We start from the raw sequence: 16,082 nt of genomic DNA, 5'->3' as shown, positions 1-16,082 counted from the left end.
CAACTGCATTATCGTGTCCCTGAACACCCACTGGGCTGCCAGCACACGTACAGTAATGCAGATTTGGGCCCAGCTCATCCTGCTCTACAGAGCGCACCTGGTCCCACCCTGCCAGGCCAGCATCCCTCCGGAGCGCTGCCGCTGGCCCTTACCAAGCAGCCCTCCTCTGAGCACATTTGTGCTGCTGGAGTGTTGCTTACTAGTAGAGAGCCAAAATGCTCCTGGGAGCAAGGCCAAGTTTGTGTCATTATAAACAAAAAACCAACAAATAACATACTTCTGAGTTTGAATGCGAGACACCCTTAATATTTCCAGTAATTCATGTTTGGACTATAACTACTGTTCTGGCATTTTCCAAAAGCAAGAATAAAGAGATGCATTTCTTTCTTCCAAGCCTCTTGATATAACAGGCGCGAGGAAGAAGAAATAGCAGCTTTGAGGCTGTTCTGGTCCCGGTCCCTGGCATGCTGCAGAGCTTCGGCTGGAAAGCCTACACACCCTTGACAGTGCGGCAGCAGCAGCACGGAGGACCAGCTTTCGGCAGCTTCGCCCAGCAGAGCACAAGCTTTTCTTCAGCACGAGGGAATACGACTTTCAAAACTACGTGAGTGCACCCCTTGATTTCTCTGGTAATAATGGGACAAGGTGTCTGGGTGGCACAGGTGACAAGGACAGAAGTAATGGGCCATCTTTCCCACACTGCTGATTTAATAGTTGTCCATCTAGTTTGGGGAAGTATTATTTCCTCTAATCTCTCCAAGTAAGAAGAGGCATCCAGGGAAGTGCAAGGTCTGTTTTTATACAGCTTGATCACAGCTCCACAGTGGAGGCCTGATCTTCCTCAATTTTAAGGAAGTCGCTATTGCATTAGGGCAAAAAAGGCATCCAAGTTGAACATACTGCAGAACTATCTACACCTGATTTATTTATTTAGCACATGAGTCCTCCTTTGAGGAAAGATTTGAGAAAAACATGATGTATCATAGCAGATACCCATGGAAGCCCATATTTGGTTGGGTCAAAAGTAGTATCTGGACCTGGACCTAAGGAATTTTCTGTATTAATCCAGCTACAGGATTTGGCCTGCTTAGAGGAAGTAAAGACTTGTTGACTCCTCCTGACACCAACAATTATTTTCAACAAGTAATGTTGCCGAATGTTATTTAAATACAGGTTTAAACACAAAATTTGCTACTCATCACATATGCAAAATCTCATTTGGTACATAAAGCTTTCATTATACACAAGTTCATATTTTTATACAGCTTATCTTTCAGAAATCAACGTCCTTGTCTTCAAAAGAGCCAATATAAAAGTTTTATGGGAAGAAAAACTACGAAATGTGTATAGTAACATGTAATTAAAACAATTAAAACTAAAAAGTCTGTTTATAAGAGTTCCTTTGAAGGGCAACTAAATCTGGGAAAAGGATGCCATTAATTCAAACCCATTTGGGAGTTTAATTTGCTAGAAAAGAGTAAATAATTTTGGTACATCAAAATGCTATTTGGAAGTTTGCCTGGGCTGTATAGAGGGGGGAACGTGAGAAATTTGCCCTATTTTTACAGTTGAAAGCTTCATTGACTCACACAAGATACTTTAGACTAATATCCTGTGGCATTGCAGTGACCTACATGTAATTATTGCATACTTTTTCCAAAATATTTGTACACAACCAGAAATTACAGCCTAAGTTACCAATTAGTTCTTAGTTTATACCAGCAACACAAAGATGGACTTCAATTAGTGGTAATCTAGCTGTCTGATGTTTTTAGCAATCTTCTGGACAAATGTTTGGTTTTGGTTTGGTATAATTTTCTGGTTACCATTTTTCTTGGACAAATATATTTATCCTGTTAAGTAAATGATGTTTAAAAACTTTCAGCTGTCCTTTCTCCCACCCCGCAATCATTGTCCCCCTCAGATGTGAGGAGATTTCATGTTTGTGCGCGCGTACGCATCTTAGGAGCACAAATGGGGGGAAAAGGGAGAGAAAAATCAAACTGTCTTGGAACACCCCTGGCATTTCTCCTGGAGGATTTCCATTCTCCTGCCCCCCCTTATCTTCATTTCCCAACACAAAAAGAAGGAGAGCAGAGATCTGCTGAAGTTTCACTTGGCCAGTGAGGGGGCTTGGTGGTCTGCACGCAGGATACTTGAAGGAACGCACATGATACAGAAACAAATGCTTGGGCCTGTGCCCATCAGGTAGCTTCTCAGGTCGGCGTTCTCACCTCGAAACTCATGGGCAATGGCACTCTCAGCGCAACTGTTTACTTGCTACTTTAGGGGTATTAAAACAAACAAACAAACAACAACAACAAACCTTAAGAGCTTTCTGGCAGATACTGCATGAAGGGCCAGAATTTCTTCAAACACAAGACATCCGAGGTGCCTTGCTTACCACACAAGTAATTTATGAAATTACAACAATTTGCAGTTGTTTTTCTGAATTATTTACTGATTCAATAGTATAGCTGGTCAGCTCTTTACACCCATGTACTCACTAGCTGGTCGATCCTATTACTAAAATGTCAGGGATGCTAACTTTATATAATCTGTGCCATTCGGCATAAACCCGCTGACACCTAAAATTTCTCGCTAAGAGACGCAACTCAAAATGGCTGTTTCTAGCTGTAGAACTGCAATTAAATGATTATAGCACTGAACACCATAGGAGCATATATCTATTCAATTACAATTCATATTTTAACCGCTAATGCTAGAAACATTTGGTCACAGCCATATTAGCTGAGACCCCCTACACTGAAGTTGCTCAATGCAGGATGGCCTTCGTAATTTAATATAAAGGTTCACAGTAGGGTCTCTTCTCAGTCTTTCACCATTAAATTATATGTCAGTTAATCAACCTGCCTATGTGCTTTAAAAAAATCTGCAATATTTAATTGAGACTGTTTTTCTTTTTTTTTAAATAGAGATTATCCAGAGTCAAGTAAAAAAAACAAAAAACAAAAAAACCCCACCACTCTGATGATTTCAATAAGCCTAGATATTGATGCTTTCTATTAAATAATTATCCCCATTTGTCAACATGTGTTTTTACTTGTGAAGAAAGCCAACCAACACAGTATACAGGCTAGGACTACAAAAGCAGCAGACCATATCGGAGATCTGACTGCAGGTAAATTTGGCCCGGACTTTGCCATTGTCCCAGAAATGCTCATCTTTTGTTTTCTATAGCAGGCTCCTTATTTCTCACCATTCTTTCAGTCTTCCAGGAGGCAGCTGCAGTGCGCTCCTGCAACCACCAGCTTTAAAAGCAGTATTCGGTGTCTGACTGGCAGCACAGCTAGCGATGGCATGCTGCTTCCTGCTGAGTTGAAATCAGTAAGATTACCCAGCAGACCTCAAAAAAAAATAAACTGATCCCTGGAACGTGCACTTTTCTGGGTAAAATGTAGAGAATGGTTTATCTTCATGAGAAAACAAAAACAGTACCTACTGCAAAAAAGTGGCAATGGCTTATTGCAGCTAATTTTAACTGCTTTACCAGTGAAATATCAAGAACACGGCAGGAGAAAAAAACGGACAAAGATAACTAGTTTCTTGGCTAATTCAGGATTTTTCCCTTTTGAAAAATCCAAAAATCAGCATCCTTTGGAGCTGGGCAAAGAAAGAACATGAACAAATGCAGACCAGCATATAAGCAATGTTGCAAACCACTTGTTGAAAAAAGCAGTGGCAACTGGAAGAAAAAAAAAAAAGGGGGAAACAGATCAAAACTGCCTTGACAAAAAATAAGTCTCAAGCTTCAGCTATACTAATAAAGTTGTGCCGATAAGAACAGAAGACATCAGTTTTATTTCAGGTGGAAACATGATTCAAACAGATAAATTTATGGCCTGGAAGCTCCTTTATTTACCAACTCTTCCATTCAGACACATATCCCACTCCTATACGGAACAATATACTAGAAAAAACTTTTAATTTAATATTACTTAACAGAACTGTTATTTCTTTATTCCCAAGACAGGGCAATTTTACATGAGAGCCTTCTGTGTTTTACAGGACTGGATCTTTAAATTCCCCTTGCATCACCGCTAAAAGGTTTTTATCATTGCAGGATTGTGTTTTAAAGTTACTCAAAAATGAGAGTGATTCGTTCTATGAGCAGCAATACTAATAACACTTCATTTCTTATGAAACCATATCATGCATCATAACTCCCCAATGACCCCGGCTTTTTACACGATCAGCAAACAAAATATTCTTTCTTTTCTGAAATCTCTTCAAACTGCATTATCTTGGTTCCGTCTCAAGTCCAGTTGACCATGGGTAACTTTTCTTCCAAGCCATGTGCGTATTACCATTTCTGATTACAGCTGCTAGGGTACAGCTTCTAGCAGTACAGACTGGAACTGCTATTCGCCTGTTTACTCCCACTGGCTCCTTCGGCACGAAGGGAATTACTTTTCACTAACACCTTGTATATCTCCTGAATCAGAACTGGCTCATTCCAATCTCCAATTTTAATTCCTTACTTATAATCTGCAAGCAGAGAACCTTAAATTAAGCGTCATTTTGTTTAATCTTGGTTTGCTTTTAGCATTCTGAGTTCATAGTTTTCATTTATACTTTCCAAAATACAGCCAGTTTTCACTAATTGCCAGCCATTAAAATGTGCTGTTGCAGTTCTTTAACTAAACACATCACTGACTCTGTTAACCAAGAGTTTATACTATATCTATGGACATTTATCCAAGCAAGAGTGTATCTGAAAATAATTTATTCAAATTCCCAATCTTTACATTTTTTTTTAACTGGATGTAAGTGGAATGATGATAACATTTCCCAAGTGACTCATTTTTTATTCATGAGGTTTAGCAGACTCTGTTGAATGGAACTGGAATTGGACTGAATATAACTAAGTGCAACATCTACGAAGAAGCTGAATAGACATTTTTTATTAATCAGAAATACTTCACATTTAAAAATGATGTATTAAAAATACAGCTTTATCTTCATGAAGAAGCTTACTCCTTGATTGTTACTTTTGTCCATCAATATTTTAAAACTAGAGGATTTTCTTTCACTTGTGTTCCTCTGCTCTTTCATTACGGAGGAGAAGAATGCTTTCCTACACTTCCCTCAGCCCGAGCCACATTGTTTCTCATCTGCTGCCAGTCAGCTGATAAGCTGAAACGAACAGTGTCTTTACATCTGCAGAAGAAGCCATTATCATCTAACACACTCAGGTTCATTTCCTACCCTACAACTTTTACCATTACAATGGCTTGTCTTTGATTAAAAACTTCAGCAGCAAGCATATCTACTCAATATAAATATTGATTTCATTTTAGTCCTTGCAAAGGCTTGTCATAATTTTTCATGCTAAAATTAAATAGATTAATTACAAAAAATAAATTAGAATTTAGAAAAAAAAATTATTCTATCTTTACAGCAATCCTTTTACATACGTTAAAGGATTTTTTAACTTTTATATTTAACTACTCTTAAATCACTAGTTTCTGAACTTCATCACAATCTGATGCACAGATCATTTAGGATTCATAAGGCTTTACAGAGCAATCTTTTGGGTTGAATTTTGGCTAATTTTAGTAACATCTAAAGCTAAAGAGCAAATAAACTCTGAAATAGTGGAATATGTGGAAAGATAAACACAGTTTCACCAGTAACTTTAGTTAGTCTCAGAAAGGCAGAGATCTTGTTGCTCTGCTTGCAAGTGCCACGAGTCACAAGAGAGTTGCCCAGGATTTTGCCTCCTTGGGCTCAGAGTGCGGCTCCCTGGCAAGGCAGCCTATTGGCTTAGCACTTACCCAGGTCTCAGATCAGGGCCTGTTAGCCATTACATGGTTATCTATCTTACTTATATACACGAGAAGTACAGTAAAAACAGTGAACACTGTATCTTTCAAGAAAGCAGACAGCTATTTATGGAGAGGTGTAACACAAGAGAAGATGTCAGGGCGCGCATTATGGTCTATTGCTTGTAGGTGAACTGCTCACCTCCACCATTTATCAGAGGGCCCACAGCAGCAACTTACAAGCTAATTCAGCAGAGTGATACCAAATGTCACCATATCTTTGGGTATTCAAGTGCAAATCCTTTCCAAGCCAATAGCTAATACAACAGAGACATCTTTTCATCCCAGTTCACCTCCTTTCATCAGTTCACAAAACAAAGCTTTTGAGCCCAACCTTAGCCTTTAAATGTGCTCCAGGATTAATACAAAGCAAGCGAGCTGGTTCTCTCTCAGAGAGTAGAGCAGACTGGAGAACAACTCTTCAAAGTGTCACTGACATGCTTATCACCCTGAACCATGGGAGGGCTCCACCTGTGCTATCTTCATTGTAAAGTACTCCTTAAAGAGCCACTCAGCCAGCTTTCCATGGGATAGTCTGCTCTTAAGTCCTATTACAAGGAGTCCTGCATATTTACATGCTCTAAGAGTATTTTATTTTTTTGAGTAGTTTCATGAAAAAATGCAAAATAAAGCAGCACTATGTCCCAACAGAGCAGACAGTTACTTACAGAGGCAATGAATTTAAACCAGAAGTACATAGAATATGCAGTATAATATACCTAGATGCTGCTCCAACTCCAAGCCAATCATCCCAACTTCTGAATTAACAAGTTTTTACCTTGGATAATGAAATCCAAAAGATATTAGGCATTATTCCTTCATTCACAACAAACATATACATTACCTGAAAAAGACCTGCTTTATTCTCACACATACATTTTATTCTTGCAAATCTTTTAAAGATTTGAATCTGGTTGCAAGCAATATTCTGTTGCCAGTGCTGCTCTAATCAAGGGCAAAGCCTATAAATGTTTCTAGTTATCCTGAAATTTTCTTTCTGCCTTCAGAATGAAATAGTCCACTGTTGGTTTGAACGTGAATGTTTGACACAAAGCTTTGTTCCATACTCACATGCTTACTAGCAGGTTGACTCTGAGGTAAAGATCCAGGGGCCAGCACTGGAGAGCTTGCAGGACTACAGAGTTCTGGAAATGGATTTGGTATGGCTGGCAAAGATGATGTTCTAAATTGCTGTTCTTCCTCCTGTAGACGTCTACAAACACAGAAGAACTAAGCATCAAGAAGAGCAAACCAGCATCATCGCACTTGGATCTCCTGCCACACTCTTTGATATATTCATACTAAAGAAAAGGAATCAAAATCATGCTTTTGCTAAGCAACTACCTTACGATTACAGCAACTGCAAGCACGAATTAGGTAATTGCATGTGTAAAATGACCAGTCACGCATTTATGCTTGTTTTGTTGCTTATAACTTGGTTACTTGGGTGAATAACTGAAGTAATCGTGCAATAAAATAAATAGAAATACCAATCTATAAGCTCTGTTTTAAGGGCTAGCTTACAAGCTTATGTTGGGTGTGCCAGAAAGTCAGTTAAGCTCTTCCAAACGGATATAAAAGGAGGACACAACTGCAGCAATTTAGAGACAAATTCCACATGGATCTGCAAACAAAAGTGTATCCGAGTAAAGTCATTAGGACGACACTGAAACCAATATTGCCACCTTATTATGATACAAGATGCCATCTCTAAGCAACTCAGCATTTCCTGGAGAGATGGAAAGGCAAAGACTCAGCTAGAGCAGTAAGAGTTATACCCTCCTAGCTTATGCTAGTTGTAATGTTAGAGTTTAGACAAGTTTTACATGCATTTCCTGAGACGGGTCTCATGACTCCAAGCAGGAGTAACACAGTTCAAAGTTCCAGTTTGTAAAACACCTGTATTGTTCTCACCAACAGAGGAAGATTAAAGCCTACCAGTTACCACAGAAAAGTTTGGAAAAATGAGACCTATTCATGAACACCAACACCTTGCTTTAAGCTTTCTTATTGCTAGTGCACTAGCATTGAGGATACACTACCTGACAGCTCACACTAGGCTTATCTGCAACTCCTTTGCAGAATCCGCCATCTAGTGGCGATCACAAAAGTCTCCAAAGGCAATCAACTACTGGATTTGGAATAGGTGAACCATTAAAAGCTAAGCATGGTTCACTCATTTTTTCATGTTCTTCATCCAACTGCCTTCAGCCCACAGACTCTTCTTAACACAGTTGTCTTGGATGCAGCTGTTTGTTTTGCCTCCGGCTACAGGTCCTGTTCTGGGCACCTTCATCGTCTGTGCCGATAACTAGAACTTAGGAGCTCATAAAATAACTAGTGTGAAATCTGCTCCACAGATAATTCTATTCCATAATTTAGTTTCCTTGATATTCCAAGAATGAGCTCTGCAGCTTGTTTTTTGCCATAAACAGCAGGTTCCAGTCACAACTATGGACTGTGCAAATGACTAAAATTGATCTGCTTGATTTTTCTTGCTGCCAATTCTGTACAGCATAAGGTAAAAAATAGTGTCATTCTTCTTCAGTGCAGTACATTTAAGGTATCGGCAATTATGTAATAAACAGGACTCCTTATTGCAAGTTTTTGACTAGGTGCTTGAGCTGACCCCCATTATAATAAGTAGAATTAAAGATTCAGTACAATTAGAAAGGCATGAATTTCTTAAAATGAAATTTCACTACAGTGCATTCCACTCTGCCTATACTGCTGCAGTATATCATTTACCACATTACCAAGCTATAAATAAAGCTGTACTCTAAAGTGAATTACCACAATCAGTTCTGTTCTGGCTGAGGAAAAAAACCCAGCCATTCCCCTGTACCAGAGAGGGGTCTAAATAACCTAGACTACAAGTTTTGCTGCTATTCTTTTTAACGGTAAATACATGATGTTCTAGGGCTTATGGAAGTAGAGAGTTCAGAAAGTCAATGTGTTTTTCCAAAAAAAGTTGTGACATTCTGAAATGCCCCAAACAGTTTAGAAGTGTTTTCACTGAAACTTGCACAAAACGTAGAGTTATAGCACTCTAAAGAGTGCATTTTCTAGTACAGCCCCATTCAAGGGTAAATTTGAAATATTGGTAAAAACATCATTACGTCATTAGCCAACTCGATTGTACTGCAGTTACTGTATACTATCCACTCTTATAGAAAAGCTGCCTGTCTAAAGAATACCACTCCTATAGGAAATATATCAGTGTAAAGAATTAGGAGCAACTCTTAGACATCTATTTTTCTATGATTATTGATTCCCACTTCTTTTGGAGAAGCCACCGTTAACTAAAGGAAGAAAAGCTACAAATATATCTGACTCAAGCAATTTACCTACTTGGATCGACAAGAGCTCCTTTCTTCCTGCCACTTTAAAAGAGGATTTTTAAGAACCTGACCATTACATATAGTTTCCAAACACTACCCAGGAGTGTTCCACTTGAAGCTTGAATTCAAGTTCCCATCCTGACACAAGCAAGATAATTTACATGCTTTTTTTCTTGTAATGTCCTCAGTGAAGGAACTGAAAGTGCTCTAGGAAGAATGATTAAAGAACTATGACGGTCCTTTGTTTGTTTGTCTTGGACCTTTTGAGAAACTTCTATTAAGAGAGGCATTTTTGTGCATCAAAACTAGCTGAATGCAACCTCATCTAGCTACATGATTCACTATGTTTTATAAAATCAAGAAGTAGTTAATAAGCACCAAGGCTGATACAACAGTTTTTAAAGGTTTGGAAATAAATCCAAACGTGGATGTCATTTCTGCAAATTCTATGCTTCTATGCATGTCTGCTACTTCAAATATATTGAAAATTGATAAAAAATAGTAAAAATGCAAACATGTTTACATTTTACAAAATACAAGGAAACATTATGTCTTCCACCTACCTGGTAAATGATTTTGCTATGCATAAGTCCGTTGTAACAGTATTAGGGCCCCACTGAGGCTGATCTAAGACTTCAAAATTTATTTTCTTTAAAGCTAGTTCAAGAAAATTTCAACAAAAAGGAAGAAAGTCCCTTTTTCCTACCTGACTGCCATAATGCGTACTGGCTGAGACCGCTGCACCTTCTGTCTTGGAGATGTGGGCTGCAATGAGCTTGATCCTGAGGCTGGCAACTGACTGCGATTAAGCTGACCATTTTGAAGGAGAGGAGTGGTTTCTGACTGCATACTGCACGTAGAGTACAAACTCTCAAATGAGGAATTCATGTCATTTACCAAAGCTTCTAGGTCCACATCATCATCTGAAAAACAAAATGAAGGCAGCATAACATATCTGAAGTCACAGATAAAAGCAGTTTGGAAAGACTGAAGACTAAGTTTCTGGAAAATTATCACATATTCTACAGCTATACTTTTACAGTGCAAATTTTTATTACAGAAAACATTTACTCTATAGCAGAAAAATGCATGCAATAACTTTTAAGAAAACCAAATTAATATCAGGCCAGTGATAGCCAAGTTTGTTTTGTTTTCCTTGGTGAAAAGCTGAATGAAATACTTCTACCACAGTATTTACTAATCAATCACTAATATTTTGCGAAATTTTTAATAACACCAATGCGAATGTGAAACACCGCTTCACTCACTATCAAGCTGACATACATTTCAAACGTATATCACTTACTAGTATCTCAATCCAGCTTGCCATTGTGTCAAGTTCAGATTGTCAAACAGTATGATAAATACTGGGTGCAAGATCCAATAATTTAGGGACAGAAAAAAAAAGATACTGTCACACAAGTCAGTAGGTGGGAAAAAAAAAACACTTCTGTTGTACAAGCTGGAAGTCTATCATTATAGGTTTTTAAAAATCCCTTGTTCACATTTTTGCATATTTTTGAGACAAAGTATTTTGAAGGTCAATGCAAGCTTTTAACTGTCATTACAAGGATTTTATACAAACTTTTTCATGCTTACACTTTCAATGCAATAAAGAGACCCCTGCCTTAGAGAGCCTAAAGTAAACCAACCAGGGATATGGTGTAGGTGGTTGGAGAAACATCAATCCCCAAAATGCATACTCACCCTTCCCCATATGCCATCTTACCTACAGTAAATACGTAACTCCTGTTAATTCATTCCTTGTTAACTCTCATTATTACTTTGAAAGATAGCAAAACTCCGCAAGTCCTTTGAAATAATCACCCTCTAATTCCTATTTCAAAGTATTGTAATCACTCCCTAGCCACAAGTCATGTCACTCCGTATCAGAAGTTCAACACACACACACACAGATATCTGCTTCGGGTTACTTCACACTGACTGGCTAAACAACTACTTTAGATCTAAGACAGCTTGGTGCATGCAAAAATTTGCCCACTTTTTCCAACTATATCAATTGGCTTAGAAAAGGATACCATTGCTCCCTACAAACCTTGTGTCTTTCAAAACTACTCATGACAAAGATGGATGGAAAGTAGAGCCAACCAACTAAGCTAACAAACATTTACACAGCACTATGCAGCTAAAATATGCTTCTTACCCCAAATAGCTTCTGACACCAAATCTTTTGCCTCATTTTCTAGGTAAACAAGCATTATACTTCTTCAAGCCACCAGGAGCAGCTATTTGGCTTATCATATTTCAGTCACCAATTACAAGACTATTTCTGAGATACCATAAACAGTTTTTATACCACTATCACCTTTCTGGAGGATCCCATCTGAAACAGCACTACTTTATTCTGTCTGCCAGTAACATGCCTCAATAACCATAACGGAGTCTAAGCACTGCATTTACACTGTGTTTGTTTTGGACACTGATGACTGTAGTTCAGGGTGTTGGATGAATCAAAGATTTGCTTCATATGTCTGAGAGCTATTTAATGACTTAAGATCCTATGTTCCTTACTGAAAGTCAGGAGGTCCTTTAATAAAGTATGAGTCACTTAGGCTTCACTGAAAGTGTGCTCATGGTATTCCTAGGTCTGGAGGACAAAAAAAAAGAAAAAAGGCAAAGATTTCTTCTTTTCATTTGTTTATTATTTCCCTCAGTCTCTGTACTTAATAGTTACTAGTCAACTGTTAAGACAGATCCTCACTAGGCTGCACCATCTTCTCTATGTGTTTGCTAGTTCATGTATTTTTCAATAACCTGGACTTTGCTTTGCTTGGACAAAGTCTACAACAATTTTCCTGCTATTTTTAGGGATCTTGGGACAGAGCTGCAATTTAAGTTTCATTCCATCCTCCAGATTCTTATCCTATTTGGAAAACATATATCCATATCCAAAACACTTCTTGAGCAATCACATGGGAACCACAAGAGTAGGAGTACAAAGAGGGAGAGGCTAAATTACAAGGCTTCTGAATTTTATCATTCATCTAAAGTACCAGAGGAGCAAACTGTAGGGTGTCAGTTGCATTAAGAGAAGAACCTGATGGCTGTCAAGTAAAAATGTGGGTGTTGGATGAAGGACACATAAAAGAAGGACCCTGGCCACAGAGTGAGGCAGTAAATTACAGCAACTAACAATTGTTTAGCAGGGTCAAAAGCAGAAAGGGAAGAAAGTAAAGGTGTACGTCCTGTGGAAGTCAGCATGGTTTTGTCCCTGAGGGTGCTGATTTATTAACTAATGACAAAGCTATCAATGTGCAAGATCATTAAGTTTCCAGATGATTGTAACACAGGAGGAATGATTAGGAGTCAGCTCAAGCTATCCCTGAAAAATCAAATAGGCACAAAGGTGTAATACGAAATTTAATATGCATAAAATGAGGCGTTCATGTGAAATACTAACGAAACCAAGTACACAGTTTAAGCCATTGAATTTCCATTAGCAAGATTTAAGCATATCAGTTAAACACAACTTCAGTTTTCACTAGGATAGGTGCTGGTAAGCTGCATATAGTGTATACAGCATATTGCACTGAAGTTCACAATGTGATTTCACCCCTCTGCCTGGCAGTTCCCTTTCTCCACAGCTGCAGCATTGATAAACATGGCCCTCAGACTTTCTATAAAACTTTTACAGGAACCCATATCCTTAAGCTTTTTGAAGATAAAGCACACAATCTCAAACTTCATACAGGTTCATCTCTATGCCATGGCATTTACTACTAAATAGCATTATGTTTTGGAGATATTTCAGCATGTTGCAATAGAAAACCTCACTGCTGTAGCCTACCTTGAAGGTGCCAGCAGATGTCTCAGCCTGCCAAGTGATACAGTATGTTACTTCTGAGGGCTCTCTACAGAGCTTAAATAAATAAAAATTTAATAAGCCATCCATGGGATTTCTGATCCACTTTAATCATTTGCAGTTATATGATTCAAAAGGAAGTTTCAGACACACTACAAACCTTCAAAGTATTTTTTTCTGCCAACCAGCACAATCTAGTCTTCACCAAGATCATCCTCTAGTGGGAAAAAAGCTAACTGGAAGCGATTCTGAGCAGGCTAGCTAGTTAACAGCAAAATTTGCCTTGAGATCTGAGCCAGAAGGGTGTCACGCTGGTCTTTGAAGCATGCCCACGTGAATTTTGCGGCTGACCAGGAAGAATTTCCTTTGCAGGCAAGTAGAGTTTGCAGGTAGCCAAGGAGCCGCTTTCCCCAGCTATCTTGAATCTGTATGTTGCAGGGATAGTAAAGGCTATTTTCCTTAATCCGCATGAAATTCTGCAATAACATCAAGGCGTATGACAGTGGATATTTGAGGTCTCTTTTTCTCCCCTGAATCCAACTGCACAGAAGCCAGTTTATCACTTCTATTCCATAAACATGCAAGCAGCATTTCACTTTTAGAAGTTGTTTTTAAAGGAAAGCATTAGCAAATCCTAGCTCTAACACGCTTCGGTTTACTTTTTTTTTTTCGGTGTGGTTAAGTTTTTGTTGGTGGAGGGAGTACTGGTAGTTCTGTATTCTTATACCATAAGAAAACACTTGGTATGGCAGTGAGTAATGCTGGCGTGACCTTTTCTTTCCCAGACTAGAATCGAAGTGCACTGGCAGCTGTTTGAACTTCATTTTGCTGTTTTGCCCACAATCTGTTAAACTCTGGCTTTGTTCACAAACTGTTCTCTGGATGTTGCAAGCAATATTTTTGGTAAAGTAAAAAAATCATGATTTCAGTTGCAAGAAAAATTTTAAAAGTTCTATTCAAGGCAAGAAAGAAGAGAAAACTTTGTTACAAAACTGTTGTTGAGCTAGTGAGCTAAGCTGTCATGTTCCACAAAAATAAAAGCACTTCATTTGAATACCATTTAAATTTTTTTGAGCATAACAGAAGAGGGGATGATAGCCACTCAAGTAGGCTTGAGTAAACTTTAATCTGCGCTTAACTAAAAGCCCTCCAAATCCTTTTTGTCCTTCTACCTCTTCCCCTTCTCCAGCCCCCTAAATTCTACTTTATTTACTTATTTGGGGTTGTTCTTGGCCTCGATGTGTCACCTCAGCTAACAGGAATGAGCAGGATTCCACTTATTCTAAAACAGTATAATTCCGAAATGAGTTCTGTTTCATCTGTGTCAACCTCCTGAATAAAGTAGGTATTTCCATGGCTATCAACGGACTCATTACACTGCAGAACTTTTGTTTACTAAAAAAGGCTGAACATGGAAAGAATCCTGGCTTTGGTTTAGAGACCAGGTTACATTTTATTTCTCTACATGGCAGCCCAGCAAACACCCTTCCTTTTTACATATGGTCTGCAGTTCATAAGGAATACTATGAAAAACACTGTAGGACTAAAAGCGAGCTGTGATTTAAGAGACTTCTTTACTGAACACATACCTGCATAAATAATTTCCTTCTTGCCTGGTTATTTTGGAATTTAATCTTTGGCATTATACCTTGTATTAGTTCACAGAAAAGACTGTTGTGAATGTTACTAGGAACTCAGCAGAACATTTATACTTTTCTGTCTCTACCTGTAAGTCTGACACAATAGGAAACCCAACTGAGGGTACATAAAACAAGTGTTTGATATTATAGCGAGGCAGCCATTGATCAACTATCTGACACACTGAGTCTGGTAAGAGGTTCCCCAAAATCAGGCTCACTGCAGCACATTAGAAATCCTGCTTGATGAAACAAAGAGGCTAAGATATAACTAATAAAAGATTTCACTCAAGTTTAGCTAAACAAAGTATGATATTGAAGTGTTTAAAAAGCCCTCGCACACACATTAATTAACCCGCAAGGCAACAGATGGAAGCAATGAGAGAAAAGGACATACTGTTGTGTGTGTCCTAGCATTCTGCACGCATTATGTGGTGAAACACTGTGTGAGTTCTAGGTAATGCAGGAGAAATACATTTATATTAGAACAAACAGAAGAACTTCACCAGAACTTAGGAAAAAATAAAGCACAGACCACCTAGGCATCCAAAATAATTGCAGCATCCAGCTCAACCTCCTGTTTGAGATCTCCTGAACTTGCACATAAGTTATTCTGATTCATACCGGTGAACTCATCGTGTTTTGCAAGCTTTTTGGTATCATGGAAATCTCATGTTTCATGATCAAAAGTAACCACCCAGGTAAGGATTACCACAGCAATTACCACATACAAACTCCTTTTCTTTCACAAGAAAACCTTTATTTTTCCAGCAGATCCTTTGCAAAAGAAAAGCATGGTAGTACTAACAGTATGTCCTTCCAGTGCCATGTCCAAATGTTGTTTCATAGCTGTCTTTTTTTTTTTTTTTTTAAAGAAATTCTAGCCCCTAAAACTTTTTGGGAAGATACTACTGCTAACACATAGTTTTAATTTGCATAAAGTCGTCCACTTTAGATAACATTCAACTTCCTCTGTTCCCTCCTCCCTTTAAACTTTAACTACATTATATATGTTTACACAAATGTCTCACTTCCCTTCAGAATCTCTTTCAACTTGTCTCCATTGTTTTTTTACTCAAACTTGCAATCCTCCTGCACTGAAAGGGTTACCAACAGCGCCCTAAACACTGTTGCAGCATCTAGGACTTGACAGTTGCTATACCTTTAGAAAGAAGCTTGCCACAGAAGTTGGATGATACCAAACAGACCTCTTACAATTCCCCCCCAAAACCCACAGTGACCTCTACAGAGATACCACCTCCAGTTTTGTCCCCTACAGGCACCATCAAGTTCTGAACTGTAAGTGACAACTCTGAAACTCCAGAACATACTAGTATTTTATAGAAGTTGTTCTGCACCCAAGAGTCAAGTCCTGTCCTTTCCGACATTCATCAGCTGCAATGAAATCCTCTGGTTTATACTAGGACTTTGGTTG

General features: G+C 38.5%; 1 protein-coding gene across 6 annotated transcripts in view; it reads right to left on the bottom strand.

Moving 5' to 3' along the window:
• The window catches only part of GRB10 (growth factor receptor bound protein 10), a 158,351-nt gene that overhangs the window by 54,462 nt on the left and 87,807 nt on the right, over positions 1 to 16,082 (bottom strand). For all 6 annotated transcript variants that reach the window (XR_010883417.1, XR_010883418.1, XR_010883419.1 and 3 more), the window contains 2 exons: positions 9,894 to 10,110; positions 6,918 to 7,059 (listed from right to left, as the gene is read on the bottom strand). Coding sequence is in view for 3 of the 6 variants with exons in the window: in XM_067291170.1 (XP_067147271.1) it covers positions 6,918 to 7,059; positions 9,894 to 10,110 (359 nt within the window). In the remaining 3 variants the exon portion in view is untranslated. The remainder of the gene's footprint in view (positions 1 to 6,917; positions 7,060 to 9,893; positions 10,111 to 16,082) is intronic.

This window comes from Apteryx mantelli, chromosome 2 (assembly GCF_036417845.1).
Source record: "Apteryx mantelli isolate bAptMan1 chromosome 2, bAptMan1.hap1, whole genome shotgun sequence".
NCBI classification, from domain to species: domain Eukaryota; kingdom Metazoa; phylum Chordata; class Aves; order Apterygiformes; family Apterygidae; genus Apteryx; species Apteryx mantelli.
Note: the sequence above shows the minus strand (reverse complement) of the source record. Positions and strands in the feature narration are given on the sequence as shown.